This window comes from Nomascus leucogenys, chromosome 7b, assembly GCF_006542625.1.
Source record: "Nomascus leucogenys isolate Asia chromosome 7b, Asia_NLE_v1, whole genome shotgun sequence".
NCBI lineage: Eukaryota > Metazoa > Chordata > Mammalia > Primates > Hylobatidae > Nomascus > Nomascus leucogenys.
Window position 1 is genome coordinate 106,313,503 of NC_044387.1, and position 17,261 is coordinate 106,330,763.

The 17,261-nt window shown below is 40.2% G+C and overlaps 1 protein-coding gene across 1 annotated transcript; it reads left to right on the top strand.

Moving 5' to 3' along the window:
* The first annotated feature begins 247 nt into the window (after positions 1 to 247).
* On the top strand, positions 248 to 16,571 carry TLR3 (toll like receptor 3). The gene is made up of 5 exons (XM_003271498.4): positions 248 to 409; positions 7,724 to 8,171; positions 9,950 to 10,141; positions 13,793 to 15,645; positions 16,119 to 16,571. The coding sequence occupies exons 2-5, from the start codon at positions 7,731 to 7,733 to the stop codon at positions 16,345 to 16,347; spliced, it is 2,715 nt and encodes a 904-aa protein (XP_003271546.1). The 5' UTR covers positions 248 to 409; positions 7,724 to 7,730; the 3' UTR covers positions 16,348 to 16,571.
* Positions 16,572 to 17,261: the final 690 nt, after the last annotated feature.

The window sequence follows — 17,261 nt, forward strand, 5'->3', positions numbered from 1 at the left end:
AATTCTGACAGCTTTGCATGAGTCTAGCAGAAAATTGAGGGATTCGCTGTTATTCATTAACTTGCAGAGGTCCAGACCCGCCCACATCAAATGGTGAGGTCCCCACTTTCAACTTTAGCTGTTGCTAAATCTGTGACCCTTTCAATGAAATCCAAGGATCTCAGCTTAAAAAAGGTTAAAATAAAATAAAAACAAGATGTTTTTCAGAGGCGGTTTGAAACGCCTCTCTGAGGTTGTCGGAGATTGCTTTTGTTTTCTCCCTTTGCCCTTCTTGGAATGCACCAAACATAAAAGCATTTTTTCAAGCTTTACTTTCACTTTCGAGAGTGCCGTCTATTTGCCGCACACTTCCCTGATGAAATGTCTGGATTTGGACTAAAGAAAGAAGGAATGTCCAGCAGTCATCCAAGTAAGTGAAGGTGTTCATTTCACGTTCTTACTGGGCAGGGTCTCTCTTGCTGAGTAGAGTTTGCTAGTAGAATGTATGTGGTTTTAGCCTTCTGTGGTCTTTCTTTGATCTGGTGCTTGAAATCTAGTCAGAATTATTCAGGAAGGAAAGTGGAAGAAAAGGGATATGATATGGGCATGGGAAAAGGGTATAACTCAGAACACAAGTAATAGCACCAATCTCTAGTTAATGTGATAATATATTTATGCAGTATTTAATTTTTTTTCTCTGTAGCATTCTGTACCTGGAAAAACACACTAGGGAAGCTCTGGAAATCATCTCGCAACAGCCTTTTTAACAAATCACATCTTTACCTTAAAGAAACAAAACTCCAAGGGGTTAAAAGAGCATATCCCCTTTCGTTAGTTTCATTGGCTGGAGGGGAGAGAGAAGCTGGCATTGTGTGACAATGTCTTGGATAGGAGAGAACATTCAGGTGTGCCTAGGAGTAAGTAAATGGCTTTCTTTCACCTAATGAAGGATAATGGAAGAAGTGGAGACGTGGAAAGATGTTCATGTGTATGGGAAGATCAGAAACTGGTATCAGCAATTGTGGGGTACTCGGGTAAAAATGGAGTTGGCTTCAGCAAGTTGACTCCCAGGTTTACAGATGATTATGTGCTGGTGTGTGTGTCTGCATATGGGCGTGCCTGTGTATTAACCTACTACAAAGATTGCAAAGTTTACAAATCAAACTATGAATAGTGGTTAATTCCAGGTAGTCTGGCTCCAGACCCCATGTCCTAACCATCAGGCAACATTGTCTCTCACTTGGAAAAAGAATGTGAATTCCATGTGCCCTCACAAAATATTTCCAAAATTCTAAGGCCGAGTGAGTTTGTTTTTAATTTTTTTTCATTTTCTTTATTTCTGCTAGATCTCATTCAACAGCAACTTTTTCTTCACTCTCATTTCATCCTTTAACTGCATTTTTGCTTGTTTTACTGAAGCATGTCCTAGAATAACCTTTTCGTACAGATCGTATGGCTATAAACTTACTGAATTTTTGCATATCTCCAAATACTTGTAGCTTTTTATTTAGTTATTCAGGTAGATGTGAAATTTTATCTTATTTTATTTTATTTTATTTCACTTATTGATTTAGAGACAAGGTCTCGCTGTGTTGCCCAGGCTGAAGTACAGTGGCATGATCGTGGCTTACTGCAGCCTTGACCTCCCTGGCTCAAGCAATTCTCACACCTCAGTGTCCTGAGTAGCTGGGACCACGGGTGTGAACCACCATGCCCAGCTAATTTTTAAAAAATTTTTGGTAGAGATGAGGTTTCCCCGTGTTGCCCAGGCTGGTCCCAAACTCCTGGGCTCAAGGGATCCTCCAGCCTCAGTTTCCTAAAGTGATGGGATTACAGGCATGAGCCACAAGTAATTTTCTTGGCCTGGCCAAAGGTAATTTTCTCGTTTTTTAGAGATAAGGTCTTGCTCTGTTGCCCAGGCTGGAGTGCAATGGTGTGATCATGATTCATTGCAGCCTTAACCTCCTGGGCTCAAGCCATCCTCCTGCCTCAGCCTCCTGAGTAGCTGGAACTACAGGCTTGTGCCACCACACTTGGCTAATTTCTAAAATTTTTTTTGTAGATATGGGGCCTCACTATGTTGCCCAGGCTGGTCTTGAACTCCTGGTCTCAAGTATCCTTCCGCCTACACCTTCTAAAGTGCTGGGATTATGGGGATGAGCCACTATGCTTTGCCTGGATGTGAAATTTTAAATTCAAAATAATTTTCTCTAAATGTTTGGAAAGCTTATCTCTATTGTTTTCCAGTGGTTCATGTTACTGATGAAAAGTTTTTTATTAATCAGGATCTCTTTTCTTTGGAAATGAAGGTTTTAGGATTTTTGTGTGCGTGGTTGCAATTCTGAAATTTGTTCCTCTTTCACTCCTCCTGCCTAGCATTTGGTGAGTTTTGCCCACTGATGAAATGTCTTCAGATGGGGAAAGTCCTTCAGTCATTCAGGGATATGCTTTGTAATGGATTAATCCTTCTCAGCAATTCTGACCTCTAGCTGGAGCCCTACCAGAGGGGTACCTCTCGCCTACGCAAGGAGAATGTATCCTAGGGACTTTACCTATGAGTTGGTAAGTAGAGGTAGGAAGTTCTGAAGGAACTGGAAGAGAGGTTTGGGAGACTATCAGAGAGGGGGCAGGTGGGGAGCTGGTCCCTGGCATTTGAGAGGTATCATTGCCAGCCCTGCATTCTTCATGGGCCTGGGCAAGTCAGCAACATGCATCCTTGCTGGCCTGGCTGTGGCATTCCTCATGGCCTGTGGATATAAAGGATGTGCACAGCTTTACAATGATTAGTGCCAGTGTTGTAAAGGCCATGAGACGGGAATATTAGTTTATGGAAGCCAGTTTTTTTTTCTGTTTCTGAGAACTAAATTAGAATAGTAGTAAAATCACTATTTTTAAGTATATTAGAACAATTCTAAATACTCACATTAGTTCTGTTTTCCTAGGATTAGTCACCTAAGGTGATTTTATTACCTGAAACTTATCTGGAATAATTTTCGTGTCATGACTTTTAGATCTTGTGGAATATCTTATTTAGATACCGTTACCATTGCTTCATCTCCATACTTTGTGGGTGTATTTGATTTTTTTAAATATGGGAAATTTGGTTGTTGATCACACCACAGAGTATCCCATTGGGTACACATCCCACCAAAATAAAGTGACGATGTATGGAGTTAAGAGTGGCTTCCCTGAGCTGATTAAATGCCCATGGAGAACTGTTGTATGAGTGCATTCTCACATCGCTCTACAGAAATACCTGAGACTGGTCATTTATAAAGAAGGAGGTTTAATTGGCTGATGGTTCTGTAAGCTGTACAGGCAGCATAGCAGCCTCTGCTTCTGGGGAAGCCTCAAGGAGCTTTCGCCCATCACAGAAGGCAAAGCCGGAGCTGGCACCTTCACATGGCCAGAGCAGGAAGAAGAGAGAAGGGGAAAGTGCCACACACTTTTCTTTCTTTCTTTCTTTATTTTGGGGGCAGCGGGGGCGGAGTTTCGCTCTGTCATCCAGGCTGGAGTGCATGTGGTGGGATCTCGGCTCGCTGCAAACTCTGCCTCCCTAGTTCAAGCAATTCTCCTGCCTCAGCCTTCCCAGTAGCTGGGATTACAGGCGCCCACCACCACACCCAGCTAATTTTTGTATTTTGTAGAGACAGGGTTATACCATGTTGGCCAGGCTGGTTTCAAACTCCTGATCTCAGGTGATCTGCCCGCCTTGGCCTCCCAAGTGCTGGGGTTACAGGCGTGAGCCACTGTGCCCAGCCGCCACACACTTTTAAACAATCGAATCTCATAAGAATTCACTCACTCACTATCAGGATAACAGCACCTAGAGGGTGGCGCTAAACCATCTGTGAGATCTCCGCCCCATGAGCCAGTCACCTCCCACCAGCCCCCACCTGCAACACTGGGGCTTACAATTCAACATGAGATTTGGGTGGAGACACAGAGCGAAACAACATCAGCTATTTATTCAACATATATTTATTTCTTCAGAGCCAACAATGTTCCAGGGGTTGTTCTAGGCACAGACAACACCGTATGGAATAAGAACTACGCCCTCCACTATTATAGCTTCACATTCTAGTGAGAAGCAGTAATTAATAATAAACAATACACAATATTGGATAATTTCCATCAACCATAGCACGGAAAAAGCAATCTAGAAGAAGAGCAAGATGAGAGGCTTCGCTCTTTGAACTTCAAGACTTGTTATAAAGCTAAAGTAATCCGAACAATGTGGTATTGGCCTAAGAACTAACAAATATTTCAGTGGAAGAGAGTGGACAGCCCAGAAATAGACCCTCACTTAAAACATTTGCTTGGTTTCTAAGGAAGGCACAGAACAATCCAGTGGGGGAAAGAAGTCTCTTTAAAAAATGGCCTGACTGGGCCAGGCACGGTGGCTCACGCCTATAATCCCAGCACCCTGGGAGGCCTAGGCGTGTGGATTACCTGAGATCAGGAGTTCAAGACCAGCCGGGCCAACATGGTGAAACCCCGTCTCTACTAAAAATACAAAAATTAGCTGGGCATGGTGGCACGTGCCTGTAGTCCCAGCTACTCAGGAGCCTGAGGCAGGAGAATCACTTGAACCCAGGAGGCGTAGGTTGCAGTGAGCCCAGATTGCACCACTGCACTCCAGCCTGGGTGACAGAGTGAGACTCCATCTCAAGAAAAAAAAAAAAAGGTCTGACTGACTGGATATACACACAAAAAACTGTGACTCCTACTTCATGCATACACAACAATTAATTTAGGAGAGATCCATACCTTCACATAGAAGCTAACACCATAAAGCTTTTTAGAGGAGAGTATCTAAGTAATGGGAGTAGGCAAAGTTTCTTAGAGAAGACACAGAAACAATAAAAATAGAAGACGATAAAGTAGGCTTCATCGTAATTAAGAAGACATCAGTAAGAAAATAAATAGGCAACTCACACACTGGGAATAAATATTTACAAAATAGGAATCTGACAAAGGACTGATACTCAGATACGTAAAAAATTCCTGCAACACAATAATAAAAAGGTAACAATCTAATAGATGACCAAAATATTTGAACATATAAGGGAAGATAAATGACCAATAAGCACCTGAAAATTGTTAAATATTATTAGTCGGCAGGGAAATGCAAATTAAAACCCTAATTAGCTATCACTATATATTCACCAGAATGATTAAAAATAATAATAAAAATAGGTACCAAATGTTGTCAGGAAAGTTGGTGGTGCAATACTTTCCCAAAAGATCTGGCAGTTTCTTGTAAAACCAAATGGCCTCACCAAATGGCCCAGGCATTCCAATCCTAGTTATTTACCCCAAAGAAATAGGACACAGTCATGTGTCGCTTAGTCATGGGGATATGTTCTGAGAAATGCACTGTGAGGGGACTTCATCCTTGTGGGAACATCATAGGGAGTGCTTACACAAAACTAGGTAGTACAGCCTGTGGCGCCCAGCCTGCAAAACCAGACAGCCTGCATGTGACTGCACTGAATACTGGAGGCAGTTGTAACAGAATGGGAAGTACTTGTGTATCTAAACATAGAAAAGGTAAGTGAAAATGTGGTACAAAAGGTTACAAATGGCACTTCCATAGGGCACTTACCACGAACGGAGCTTGCAGGACTGGAAGTGGCTCTGGGTGAGTCTGTGAGAGAGAAGGGAAGTGGATGTGAAGGCCTCGGACGTGACTGTGCACCACTGCAGACTCCATGAACACTGCACACTTAGGTTATCTAAACCTATTTAAAAATCTTACTTTCTTCAATGATAATTAACTTACTATAACTGTTTTACTTTATAAATGTTTTAATTTTTCAAAACTTTTTGACTCGTGTAATAATGCTTGGTTTAAAACAAACACATTGTACACCTATACAAAAATATTTTCTTTCTTTATATTCTTATTTTATAAGCTTTTTTCTATTTTTAATTTTCTTCTTTTTTTTTTTTTAACTTTTTAGACGTTTTTGTTAAAAACGAAGACACAAACACACACATTAGCCTAGGCTGCTCCGAGTCAGGGTCAGCAATGTCACTGCCTTCCACCACATCGTGTCCCCCTGGAAGGTCTTGAGGGGCCACAATATGCACGGACCTGTCGTCTCCTATGACAACAGTGCCTTCTTCTGGAATCCCTCTTGAAGGACCTGCCTGAGGCTGTTTTACAGTTAACTTAAAAAAAACAAGTAGAAGGAGTACACTCTAAAATTATAAAAAGTATAGTATAGTAAATACATAAATCAGCAACATATTCATTTATTATCATCAACTATTATGTACTGTGAATGTGTGTGCTATATTTTATATAACTAGTAGTGCAGTAGGTTTCTTTACACCAGCATCACTATAAACATGTGAGGAATGCATTGCACTATGATATTATGACGGCTACATTAGTAGGTGATAAGAATTTTTCAGTTCCATTATGATCTGCAGTGAATATTTATATGATTGTAAAATTGTGATTGAGGCCGGGCACATTGGCTCATGCCTGTAATCCCAGCATTTTAGGAGGCCAAGGCTGGAGGATCACTTGATGTCAAAAGTTTGAGACCAGCCTGGGCAACATAGCGAGACCTTACCCCTCTGTAAAATTTAAAACATAATAAAAAATTAGCCGGGTGTGGTCCATGCCTGTAGTCCCACATACTTGGGAGGCTGAGGTGGAAGGAGCCCTTGAGCTCAGGAGCTGGAAGCTGCAGTGAGCCATGATAGTACCACTGTACTCCAGCCTGGGCAACAGAGTGAGACCCTGTCTCTAAAAGTAAATAAATAAATACAAATAATTTTTAACATTGTAAATAATATTTACTGACTTTAGATTTTCTGAATTAATGTAGGCCAAGGACCTCATATGTAATCATAGTTTCAGGATAAAATGCTAACATTTCAAATCTTGACCATGTCAAGCAATGTTATAGCTGACAGTTTTAGGAAATGTAAGAATGGAAGAAATGTGGAGAACAATGTATTTATTTATTTAAAATAAAATAAAAATTAACTGGCTGGGCGCGGTGGCTCACACCTGTTAACACCAGCACTTTGGGAGGCTGAAGCGGGCAGATCACGAAGTCAAGAGATCGAGACCATCCTGGCCAACATGGTGAAACCTCGTTTCTACTAAAAATACAAAAATTAGCCAGGTGTGGTGGCGGGCACCTGTAATCCCAGCTACTCGGGAGGCTGAGGCAGGAGAATCGCTTGAACCCAGGAGGTGGAGGTTGCAGTGAGCCGAGATCGCACCATTGCACTCCAGCCTGGGCGACAGAGCCAGACTCCATCTCAAAAACAAAACAAAACAAAATAAAACAAAAACAAACAAAATTAACTAAAGAAAATTTGTGAAGAGAATGAGAGGAAAATGTAATTAAATTCCTTATCTTTATAGTGAAATGAGTAAATGAAGAAATAGAAGGTCAAGAATATTAAGTTTATGCAGGTAATCACGAGAATTACAGATAGAACCTATCAAAAGAGAGACATTGCAGCTGCAACTGGCATTGAGGTGAAGGATGGGAAGGAAGTTTGGAGGTTTTATTTTTTACCTTTCTGTGCTGTTTGAAATTTTTCCATTGGACGTATTACTTGTATAATATGTGCTTGTATGGCACAAAAGTATGAGTAATAACGTCATACACAGTCATATTTTGGTGGCATATTTTACAAGGAATATACCAGTGCATTTGAAAGCCATCTGCTATTAATGTTGCTCATACTTTTTAATGTTCCTTTTCTACAGCAGAATCATGAGACAGACTTTGCCTTGTATCTACTTTTGGGGGGGCCTTTTGCCCTTTGGGATGCTGTGTGCATCCTCCACCACCAAGTGCACCGTTAGCCATGAAGTTGCTGACTGCAGCCACCTGAAGTTGACTCAGGTACCCGATGAGCTGCCCACAAACATAACAGTGTTGAATCTTACCCACAATCAACTCAGAAGATTGCCGGCTGCCAACTTTACAAGATATAGCCAACTAACTATCTTGGATGTGGGATTTAACACCATCTCAAAACTGGAGCCAGAATTGTGCCAAAAACTTCCCATGTTAAAAGTTTTGAACCTCCAGCACAATGAGCTATCTCAACTTTCTGATAAAACCTTTGCCTTCTGCACGAATTTGACTGAACTCCATCTCATGTCCAACTCAATCCAGAAAATTAAAAATAATCCCTTTGTAAAGCAGAAGGTAAGATGAAAATGTCTATTGTTACTAATGTTTTTAAGTCACTTATCCAGCCTTAGGCTTACTATCTAAATATCAAGGTAAGAAAGAGGAAGAAATTTGATCTAATCCAATTTGCCACAAATATTGCCATTATAATAGAAAATACTTTCAAAAGAGAAAATATACTCTTAAATCAGTTTCATCCTTAATTTTCAATGTTGGCCTCTCTCGCTTTTTCCCATTAGAAATAGAACTTAGATGCAAGAGGTAGAAGTGATGAACAGAGAAGAATCAGAATATCCCATAAGAACATGGAAACTAAACTTTCAATGCTGCTGATTTAGCATGTGAAGTCATGACAAACGTCTTGAGTCCAAATTCTGACTTAAATAAAATTAACAAATTGATACAATGATCAAGTGAATTGTTCAACTAAAAATTACCTACTCCTGGTTTAAGAAATCTCCTCAGTGGCTATTTCAATGACTTTTTCAATAGCAGTGTCACTTTTTCAATGGCTAGTACCTTTTTCTTTTCAACACTTTGCTTGAATTTTAGTTTTTTTCTTTTCTTTTTAGTTAACATTTCATAATTGCACATATTTATGAGATACAGAATGATCTTTCAGTATGTGTATACAATGTGTAATGATTAAATCAGGGTAATTATCATATCCATCATCTCAAATGTTTCTCATTTGTGTTGTGAACATTCAAAATACCCTCTTCTGGCTTTTAAAAAATATGCAATAAATCAGTTAACCATATTCACCCTACAATGCTTTAGAGCACCAGAAAAAAAAAAAAAAACAACGCACGCTATTGTTTCTAAATCTGAGGCAATTATTAAATTAAGTGCTTTTCTTTAACCAAAGTGATTTTCAAGTTACTTCATTTTATGGCCTTATAAAAAATTGAGCATTGCTCTTCCTCTGATGCCAAGAATAATGTACAGATGTAAATATGCTGTGAAACATAAAGTGATTTGCTCCCTAGCTATTTTAAATCTTTTCTTGGATCTTCTTAGAGTCTAATGTGGATGAAATATCTTTGAATACAAAGGCCTCAAAATCTGGCTAGAGAAATCATTGCAAAATGTTATTTTTGTAAAGACTTAAATTACCTGCTTCTCGTTAATAGCGATTACATTAGATTTTGCCTTAACTGGTATCGCTTTCCCTTACCTTTTGCCTGAATTTGAAGCGTACATATTCAAAAGTAGCAAAGGGTGATAAAACATCCCACAGTACTGATAAAGCAAACAAAATTAATATTCTGTACTAGTCATGATCCAAAATTTATATAATATGACTTTCTCAGTATAAAAATCTATTTAAAATTTCATAGATGGCAAAATTCTCAGCTTTTTAAGAAAGCATTCTGTTCTTTTTTCTGATACCAATTTTCAAGGTTAAAGCATGACACTGTGTGTTTGATCAGCCACGTGAAAATTCCTTGCATCATAAGTAAATGGTTATGATAAATAAGTTCATAAATTAGCAATGTTCCTTATATCCTAAATAAGCTTAAATCTTTTTTATTTTGGCAAGAGAAATAAAATGATTCTTGAAGAAATAAAATCCTTCCTACGATGGTTGCAAGGGTAACCATCACAAAGATTGTAATATGACAAAGATTAATCAGAACAAAGATGTTTTATTATGCTTACTGTTAGTATTCTACAGAATAATAGAGAGGTGTTGATTTTGCTGTTGAAATATTTTTAAGAGGTACTTACATTTAAAAGAACTGTTTTTGACAGCAAGACACTAACATATGCATATTGTTTTTTCCCTTCAGAATTTAATCACATTAGATCTGTCTCATAATGGCTTGTCATCTACAAAATTAGGAACCCAGGTTCAGCTGGAAAATCTCCAAGAGCTTCTATTATCAAACAACAAAATTCAAGTGCTAAAAAGTGAAGAACTGGGTATCTTTGCCAATTCATCTTTAAAAAAATTGGAGTTGTCATCGAATCAAATTAAAGAGGTAAGAAGGAAGGTAAAATTATTTTGCGTTCTGCCTTTAAGGTGGATGGTCCCTATCTGTGTCCCATACACAGGAATCTAAGGCTCTCTAGCCTTTGCCTGTGTTCCGGCAATCCTTCACACCTACTGCTTGGGGGCATTTGTCATTCTCATGAGAGCTCAGGCAGCCCCAGGAGAGGTCGGGAGATGGGACTCTGCAGTCCTGCTGCACTGGGTGGAACCCCTGTGCCGCGACCTTGCAAACATCCTTAACATCGCTGAGTCTGCTTCCTCACTTGTAAAGTGGAAATAAATAGTGCTCTCTATCACCCAAACTCTCTGACAAAGTTATTAATAAAAGAGTACGATGGTCAGAGCCCCAGGTTCACAGCTGGGTTAGCTGGCTTGGTCTCTGGGCTTTGTCTTTTAACAATCATGTTACCAGGCAAGTTATTCAAGTTCTCCCTCTCCAGCCTCCCAGCTTTCAAATGGGCGTGATAATGACTCTGCTTCATAGGACCGTGTGGTAAAGAATTTAGGACCCTGTCTGGCATAGGCAGTGCTCAGGAAATGATCAACAGCACCATGTTGTTATAAAAACCTTCCTATAATGAAGTCAGCTTAAATAACTGACAGGACTGTCTCTTTTTGGAATCATGATCTTCAAGCTCATCATTTTCTGTCACGGGAGAGCAACAACTATCTGGACCGGTGGCACAGGGGTAAAAGAATTTACCAAGACAGTTGTAGGTGGAGAAAGGCACATTTATTAGAGAAAGTAGGAAACTACATTGCGAGACGGCAACGGGCACAACAGCAAGAGAAGCTGACTGCAAAGAAACAAAGGCTTGCTGGGGATTTTACAGGATCGTGTTTATGCTGCGTGCTGAAGAGGGCTTTGTGCTGCGCTGACAGCGCCCAGGTGGCAGTGGGCTAACTCACAGGGGCCTGGTGATAGCTGGGCACAGGAAGATTGTCAGTTATTTGCACAGGAGGGCTACGTGTCCCGGATCATGCAGAAAGACAGACTAATAACTTACCTGCTCTTTTGCTGTCTCTCGGTCCCGCCAACTGACTACTTTTCCCTAAATAGGACTCCGCATTTTCATATACAGGTTTGTCTGTATTTTACACCCATTTTGTTCCAGGCTATAAGACTACCAGAATTCCTTAATTACAACTCTATTCTTTTCAGACGTAAAAACAAGTGGTGTACAAATTTATCCTGAGATATTAAGATGTTTTGTGCAAGCTCTTCATTTTATTTTTTAAACAGCATTTTTCTATGATTAAGACATTTATTGTAGTAATCTTACTAAATATATGAATAAATGAGAAAATAATAATAAGGGGTGATTTTAAAAAATCACTCAAATGTCCACAGTCAGAAACAACCACTGTTAGCATTTGGGTATATTTATCCCTGGCTTTTCTCCAAATAATTATAAGGAAAAACAATAGCTTAAATTCTTACTGTACTGAAATTCATACTGTTTTTCTAAATCCTTAAGGCACTTAACTGTGTGTCAAGTGCTGTGATAAATTTTGAAAAATATTTTATGTATATAGTAATTTTAATCAATATTTTATTTTATTTTTTTTTTTATGTTATGTTATGTTATGTTATGTTATGTTATGTTATGTTATGTTATGTTATGTTGTTATTTTTTGAGACTGAGTTTCACTCTTTGTTGCCCAGGCTGGAGTGCAGTGGCGCAATCTGGACTCACTGCAGCCTCCGACTCCCGGGTTCAAGTGATTCTCCTGTTTCAGCCTCCCGAGTAGCTGGGATTACAGGTGCCCGCCACCACGCCTGGCTAATTTTTGTATTTTTAGTAGAGACAGGATTTCACCGTGTTGGCCAGGCTGTCTGAAACTCCTGACCTCAGGTGATCCGCCTGCCTTGGCCTCCCAAAGTACTGGGATTACCAGCATGAGCCACCGTGCTGGCGAAATCGATTTATTCTTAATTGTCATTTTCACAAAAGAAAACTGAGATGAAGAAAGTTTATGTGACGTATCTCAGGCCCCACAGGATCCACCTGGGACAGAGCTGGGTTTCTGGCTCACTTGGACCGGAGGCCCTGCTCCTAACAGCTGTGCTATATCACCCTCCGAAGATCATGATGTCTGCTGCTCTTTAGATTTAATAGCATATCATGATCATCTCCCATACAATTAAGAAGCATTCCAAAGCTTAATTTTAATGCCTGTAAAATAGTGCTATCATGTAGATTTATCATACTTAATTTCATAATTTTCTGCTTTGCATTTTAACTCATTTGTTTATGATAAAGCACCCTTTCTTCTACACTTCTTTTTTTCCATTAGCCCTACTGTCTCCCGAGTGACACATTAAAAATCAGAGCCCCCTCTAGGCTGGGTGCGGTGGCTCACGCCTGTAATCCCAGCACTTTGGGAGGCCGAGGTGGGGGTGGATCATGAAGTCAGGAGTTCGAGACCAGCCTGGCCTACACCGTGAAACCCCGACTCTACTAAAAATACAAAACTTAGCCGGACGTGGGGGCACGTGCCTGTAATCCCAGCTACTAGGGAGGCTGAGGCAAGAGAATCGCTTGAACCCGGGAGGTGAGGGTTGCAGGGAGCTGAGATTGCACCACTGTACTCCACCCTGGGGAACAGAGCGAAACTGTCTCAAAAAAAAAGAAAAAGAAAAAAAGAAATCAGAGCCCTTTACTCCCCTGGCGGTTTTGACTGCAGGAACTGGCCTCCATCCTCTCTGGATTCCTCCTCTCCCACCTGCTGTTCTCTTGTCCCAGAACAGCCAAGGCTCTGGTAAGGGTGTGGGACGGAGCAGAAGGGAGCTGGAAAAACACGATAGTAAAATAAAGTCAGTAGAAAATCTGGGTGGAAAGACGAGAGGAAGAGCTAGAGCTCAGAGCTCCAGAAAGGAAAGTGTGCCGTCACCGCCTCATCATAAAAGCCATCCACTCCTTCCTTCCATGAGGCTCACTGAGAACAGCGGCACCAAGACAGAACCAGGAACTGCCCCAGGAGTGACTTCACGAGCAGTTTATTCATTGCAATTGTTCTCATGGTGATAAAGAAAAAGTACCAGGAGATTGATCCTGGACTGGAAGGTCAGAGAAGGCTCCCTGAAAAGGTGGCATCTAAGCTGAGGCTGTGAATGCTGAGCAGAAGTTGGCCAGTGGCCAGGGGAGGTCAGAGGCTGGAGTAAGAGGTGGGTGCTACAGGAACTGAGTAAGGAAGGACCCGTGCGTTAGAGGAAGGCAGAGAAATGCTCTGCCCACAGGATGTGGTGAAGGGTGAGCGGAGATGGGTAAAGAACTGCATCCGGCCGGGCGCAGTGGCTCACGCCTATAATCCCAGCACTTTGGGAGGCTGAGGCGGGCGGATCATGAGGTCAGGAGTTCAAGACCAGCCTGGCCTACACCGTGAAACCCCGACTCTACTAAAAATACAAAACTTAGCCGGACGTGGGGGCGCGTGCCTGTAATCCCAGCTACTAGGGAGGCTGAGGCAGGAGAATTGCTTGAACTCGGGAGGTGGAGTTTGCAGTGAGCTGAGATTGCACCACTGTACTCCAGCGTGGGCGACAGAGCGAGACTCCGTCTCAAAAAAAAAAGCCTTTCAACAGCCTTACAGAGTCTGTGCTCTTTTGACTGTTAACCCCTTTTTTTCCTACCTTTAGTTTTCTCCAGGGTGTTTTCACGCAATTGGAAGATTATTTGGCCTCTTTCTGAACAATGTCCAGCTGGGTCCCAGCCTCACAGAGAAGCTATGTTTGGAATTAGCAAACACAAGCATTCGGAATCTGTCTCTGAGTAACAGCCAACTGTCCACCACCAGCAATACAACTTTCTTGGGACTAAAGTGGACAAATCTCACTATGCTTGATCTTTCCCACAACAACTTAAATGTGGTTGCTAACGATTCCTTTGCTTGGCTTCCGCATCTAGAATATTTCTTCCTGGAGTATAATAATATACAGCGTTTGTTCTCTCACTCTTTGCACGGGCTTTCCAATGTGCGGTACCTGAATTTGAAACGGTCTTTTACTAAACAAAGTATTTCCCTTGCTTCGCTCCCCAAGATTGATGACTTTTCTTTTCAGTGGCTAAAATGTTTGGAGCACCTTAACATGGAAGATAATGATATTCCAGGCATAAAAAGCAATATGTTCACAGGATTGATAAACCTGAAATACTTAAGTCTATCCAACTCCTTTACAAGTTTGCGAACTTTGACAAATGAAACATTTGTATCACTTGCTCATTCTCCCTTACACATACTCAACCTAACCAAGAATAAAATCTCAAAAATAGAGAGTGAGGCTTTCTCTTGGTTGGGCCGCCTAGAAGTACTTGACCTGGGCCTTAATGAAATTGGGCAAGAACTCACAGGCCAGGAATGGAGAGGGCTAGGAAATATTTTCGAAATCTATCTTTCCTACAACAAGTACCTGCAGCTGACTAGGAACTCCTTTGCCTTGGTCCCAAGCCTTCAACGACTGATGCTCCGAAGGGTGGCCCTTAAAAATGTGGATAGCTCTCCTTCACCATTCCAGCCCCTTCGTAACTTGACCATTCTGGATCTAAGCAACAACAACATAGCCAACATAAATGATGACATGTTGGAGGGTCTTGAGAAACTAGAAATTCTGGATTTGCAGCATAACAACTTAGCACGGCTCTGGAAACACGCAAACCCTGGTGGTCCCGTTTATTTCCTAAAGGGTCTGTCTCACCTCCACATCCTTAACTTGGAGTCTAATGGCTTTGATGAGATCCCAGTTGAGGTCTTCAAGGATTTATTTGAACTAAAGATCATCGATTTAGGATTGAATAATTTAAACACACTTCCAGCATCTGTGTTTAACAATCAGGTGTCTCTAAAGTCATTGAACCTTCAGAAGAATCTCATAACATCGGTTGAGAAGAGGGTGTTCGGGCCAGCTTTCAGGAAGCTGACTGACTTAGATCTGCGCTTTAATCCCTTTGATTGCACGTGTGAAAGTATTGCCTGGTTTGTTAATTGGATTAACGAGACCCATACCAACATCCCTGAGCTGTCAAGCCACTACCTTTGCAACACTCCACCTCACTATCATGGGTTCCCAGTGAGACTTTTTGATACATCATCTTGCAAAGACAGTGCCCCCTTTGAACTCTTTTTCATGATCAATACCAGTATCCTGTTGATTTTTATCTTTATTGTACTTCTCATCCACTTTGAGGGCTGGAGGATATCTTTTTATTGGAATGTTTCAGTACATCGAGTTCTTGGTTTCAAAGAAATAGACAGACAGACAGAACAGTTTGAATATGCAGCATATATAATTCATGCCTATAAAGATACGGATTGGGTCTGGGAATACTTCTCTTCAATGGAAAAGGAAGACCAATCTCTCAAATTTTGTCTGGAGGAAAGGGACTTTGAGGCAGGTGTTTTTGAACTGGAAGCAATTGTTAACAGCATCAAAAGAAGCAGAAAAATTATTTTTATTATAACACACCATTTATTAAAAGACCCATTATGCAAAAGGTAGGTAAACATTGTGAAATTTTAAGTGTGTACTTGCTTTTCAATTAAACTTTTTTTTTTTTTTTTGAGATGGAGTCCTGCTCTGTTGCCCAGGCTGGAGCGCAGTGGTGTGATCTCAGCTCACTGCAGCCTCCACCTCCCGGGTTCAAGTAATTCTCCTATCTCAGCCTCTCCAGTAGCTGGGATTACAGGCACACGCCACCAAGCCTGGCTAATTTTTGTATTTTTATTAGAGATGGGGTTTCACCATGTTGGCCAGGCTGATCTTGAACTCCTGGCCTCAGGTGAGCTTCAATTAAACTTTTAAATATTACCAATATTACTCACAACTCAAAGAATTTTTAAAATAAAATTAAGAAAAAAAAAACCCTGAGTTTCCATAACAGTTTAAACTCTACAGAGTATTTTTAAATAGTATTGCTTCTGGCTGTTAAAAACCATATATTAATTCTTCAATACATTTCTTTACTTAGATTCAAGGTACATCATGCAGTTCAACAAGCTATTGAACAAAATCTGGATTCCATTATATTGGTTTTCCTTGAGGAGATTCCAGATTATAAACTGAACCACGCACTCTGTTTGCGAAGAGGAATGTTTAAATCTCGCTGCATCTTGAACTGGCCAGTTCAGAAAGAACGGATAGGTGCCTTTCGTCATAAATTGCAAGTAGCACTTGGATCCAAAAACTCAGTACATTAAATTTATTTAAATATTCAATTAGCAAAGGAGAAACTTTCTCAATTTAAAAAGTTCTATGGCAAATTTAAATGTTCCATAAAGGTGTTATAATTTGTTTATTCATATTTGTAAATGGTTATATTCTATCACAATTATATCTCTTCTAGGAAAATGTATCTCGTTATTTCAGGCCTATTTTTGACAATTGACTTAATTTTACCCAAAATAAACATATAAGCACATAAGAACTTGTCTACTGATAAATATACAATCGGCCACTGAGCCTATGACATTCAAACATTCCTCATTTTAAGAAAAGTTAGAGTTATATGAGGCTTTGCGATGATCTTTTTGTTTTTTGGATGCGCTTAGAATGAAAGATAATTGTTTCAATTGGTATAATGCTATTTCCTTTGTAAAAGAGTAAAATATATACCCGTATTTTTAACAAGTTTAACTACAGTATTTTTTCAATGGAAAAACTTTGTATTTTAGTAAGTACTTGTCTCACTGTTGATTTTGTTAAATGTTAAATATTTTTTAATATGCATATCCAAGGGCAGAAAGCATTTGCAATTCATTTTTATTAGTTAATGAGATGATTATTTGAATGAATATTGACTTGTATTTTCCTGAGATATGAGTTTCTGCTGTGGGCAGGTAGAAACAATTCTCTTACTAAAAGTATTGTAGGCAGGCTTGCTTTCTGAAGGTTAATGAGGAACTGGCTTTGTGGAAACAGAACTTTCCTCCCATGGTCACAGACTCAGGAGATGGCGCTGGCGAAATCACTTGGTTCCACTGGGATTCCTTGACTCCTGATCTTGAAAATTATGATCATAAATGCATCTTAGATATTCCTATATAACTAGTGATGATGATCGCTGTATAATATATTCAAAGGAATGTATTATTTTACCATAAAATAATATGCT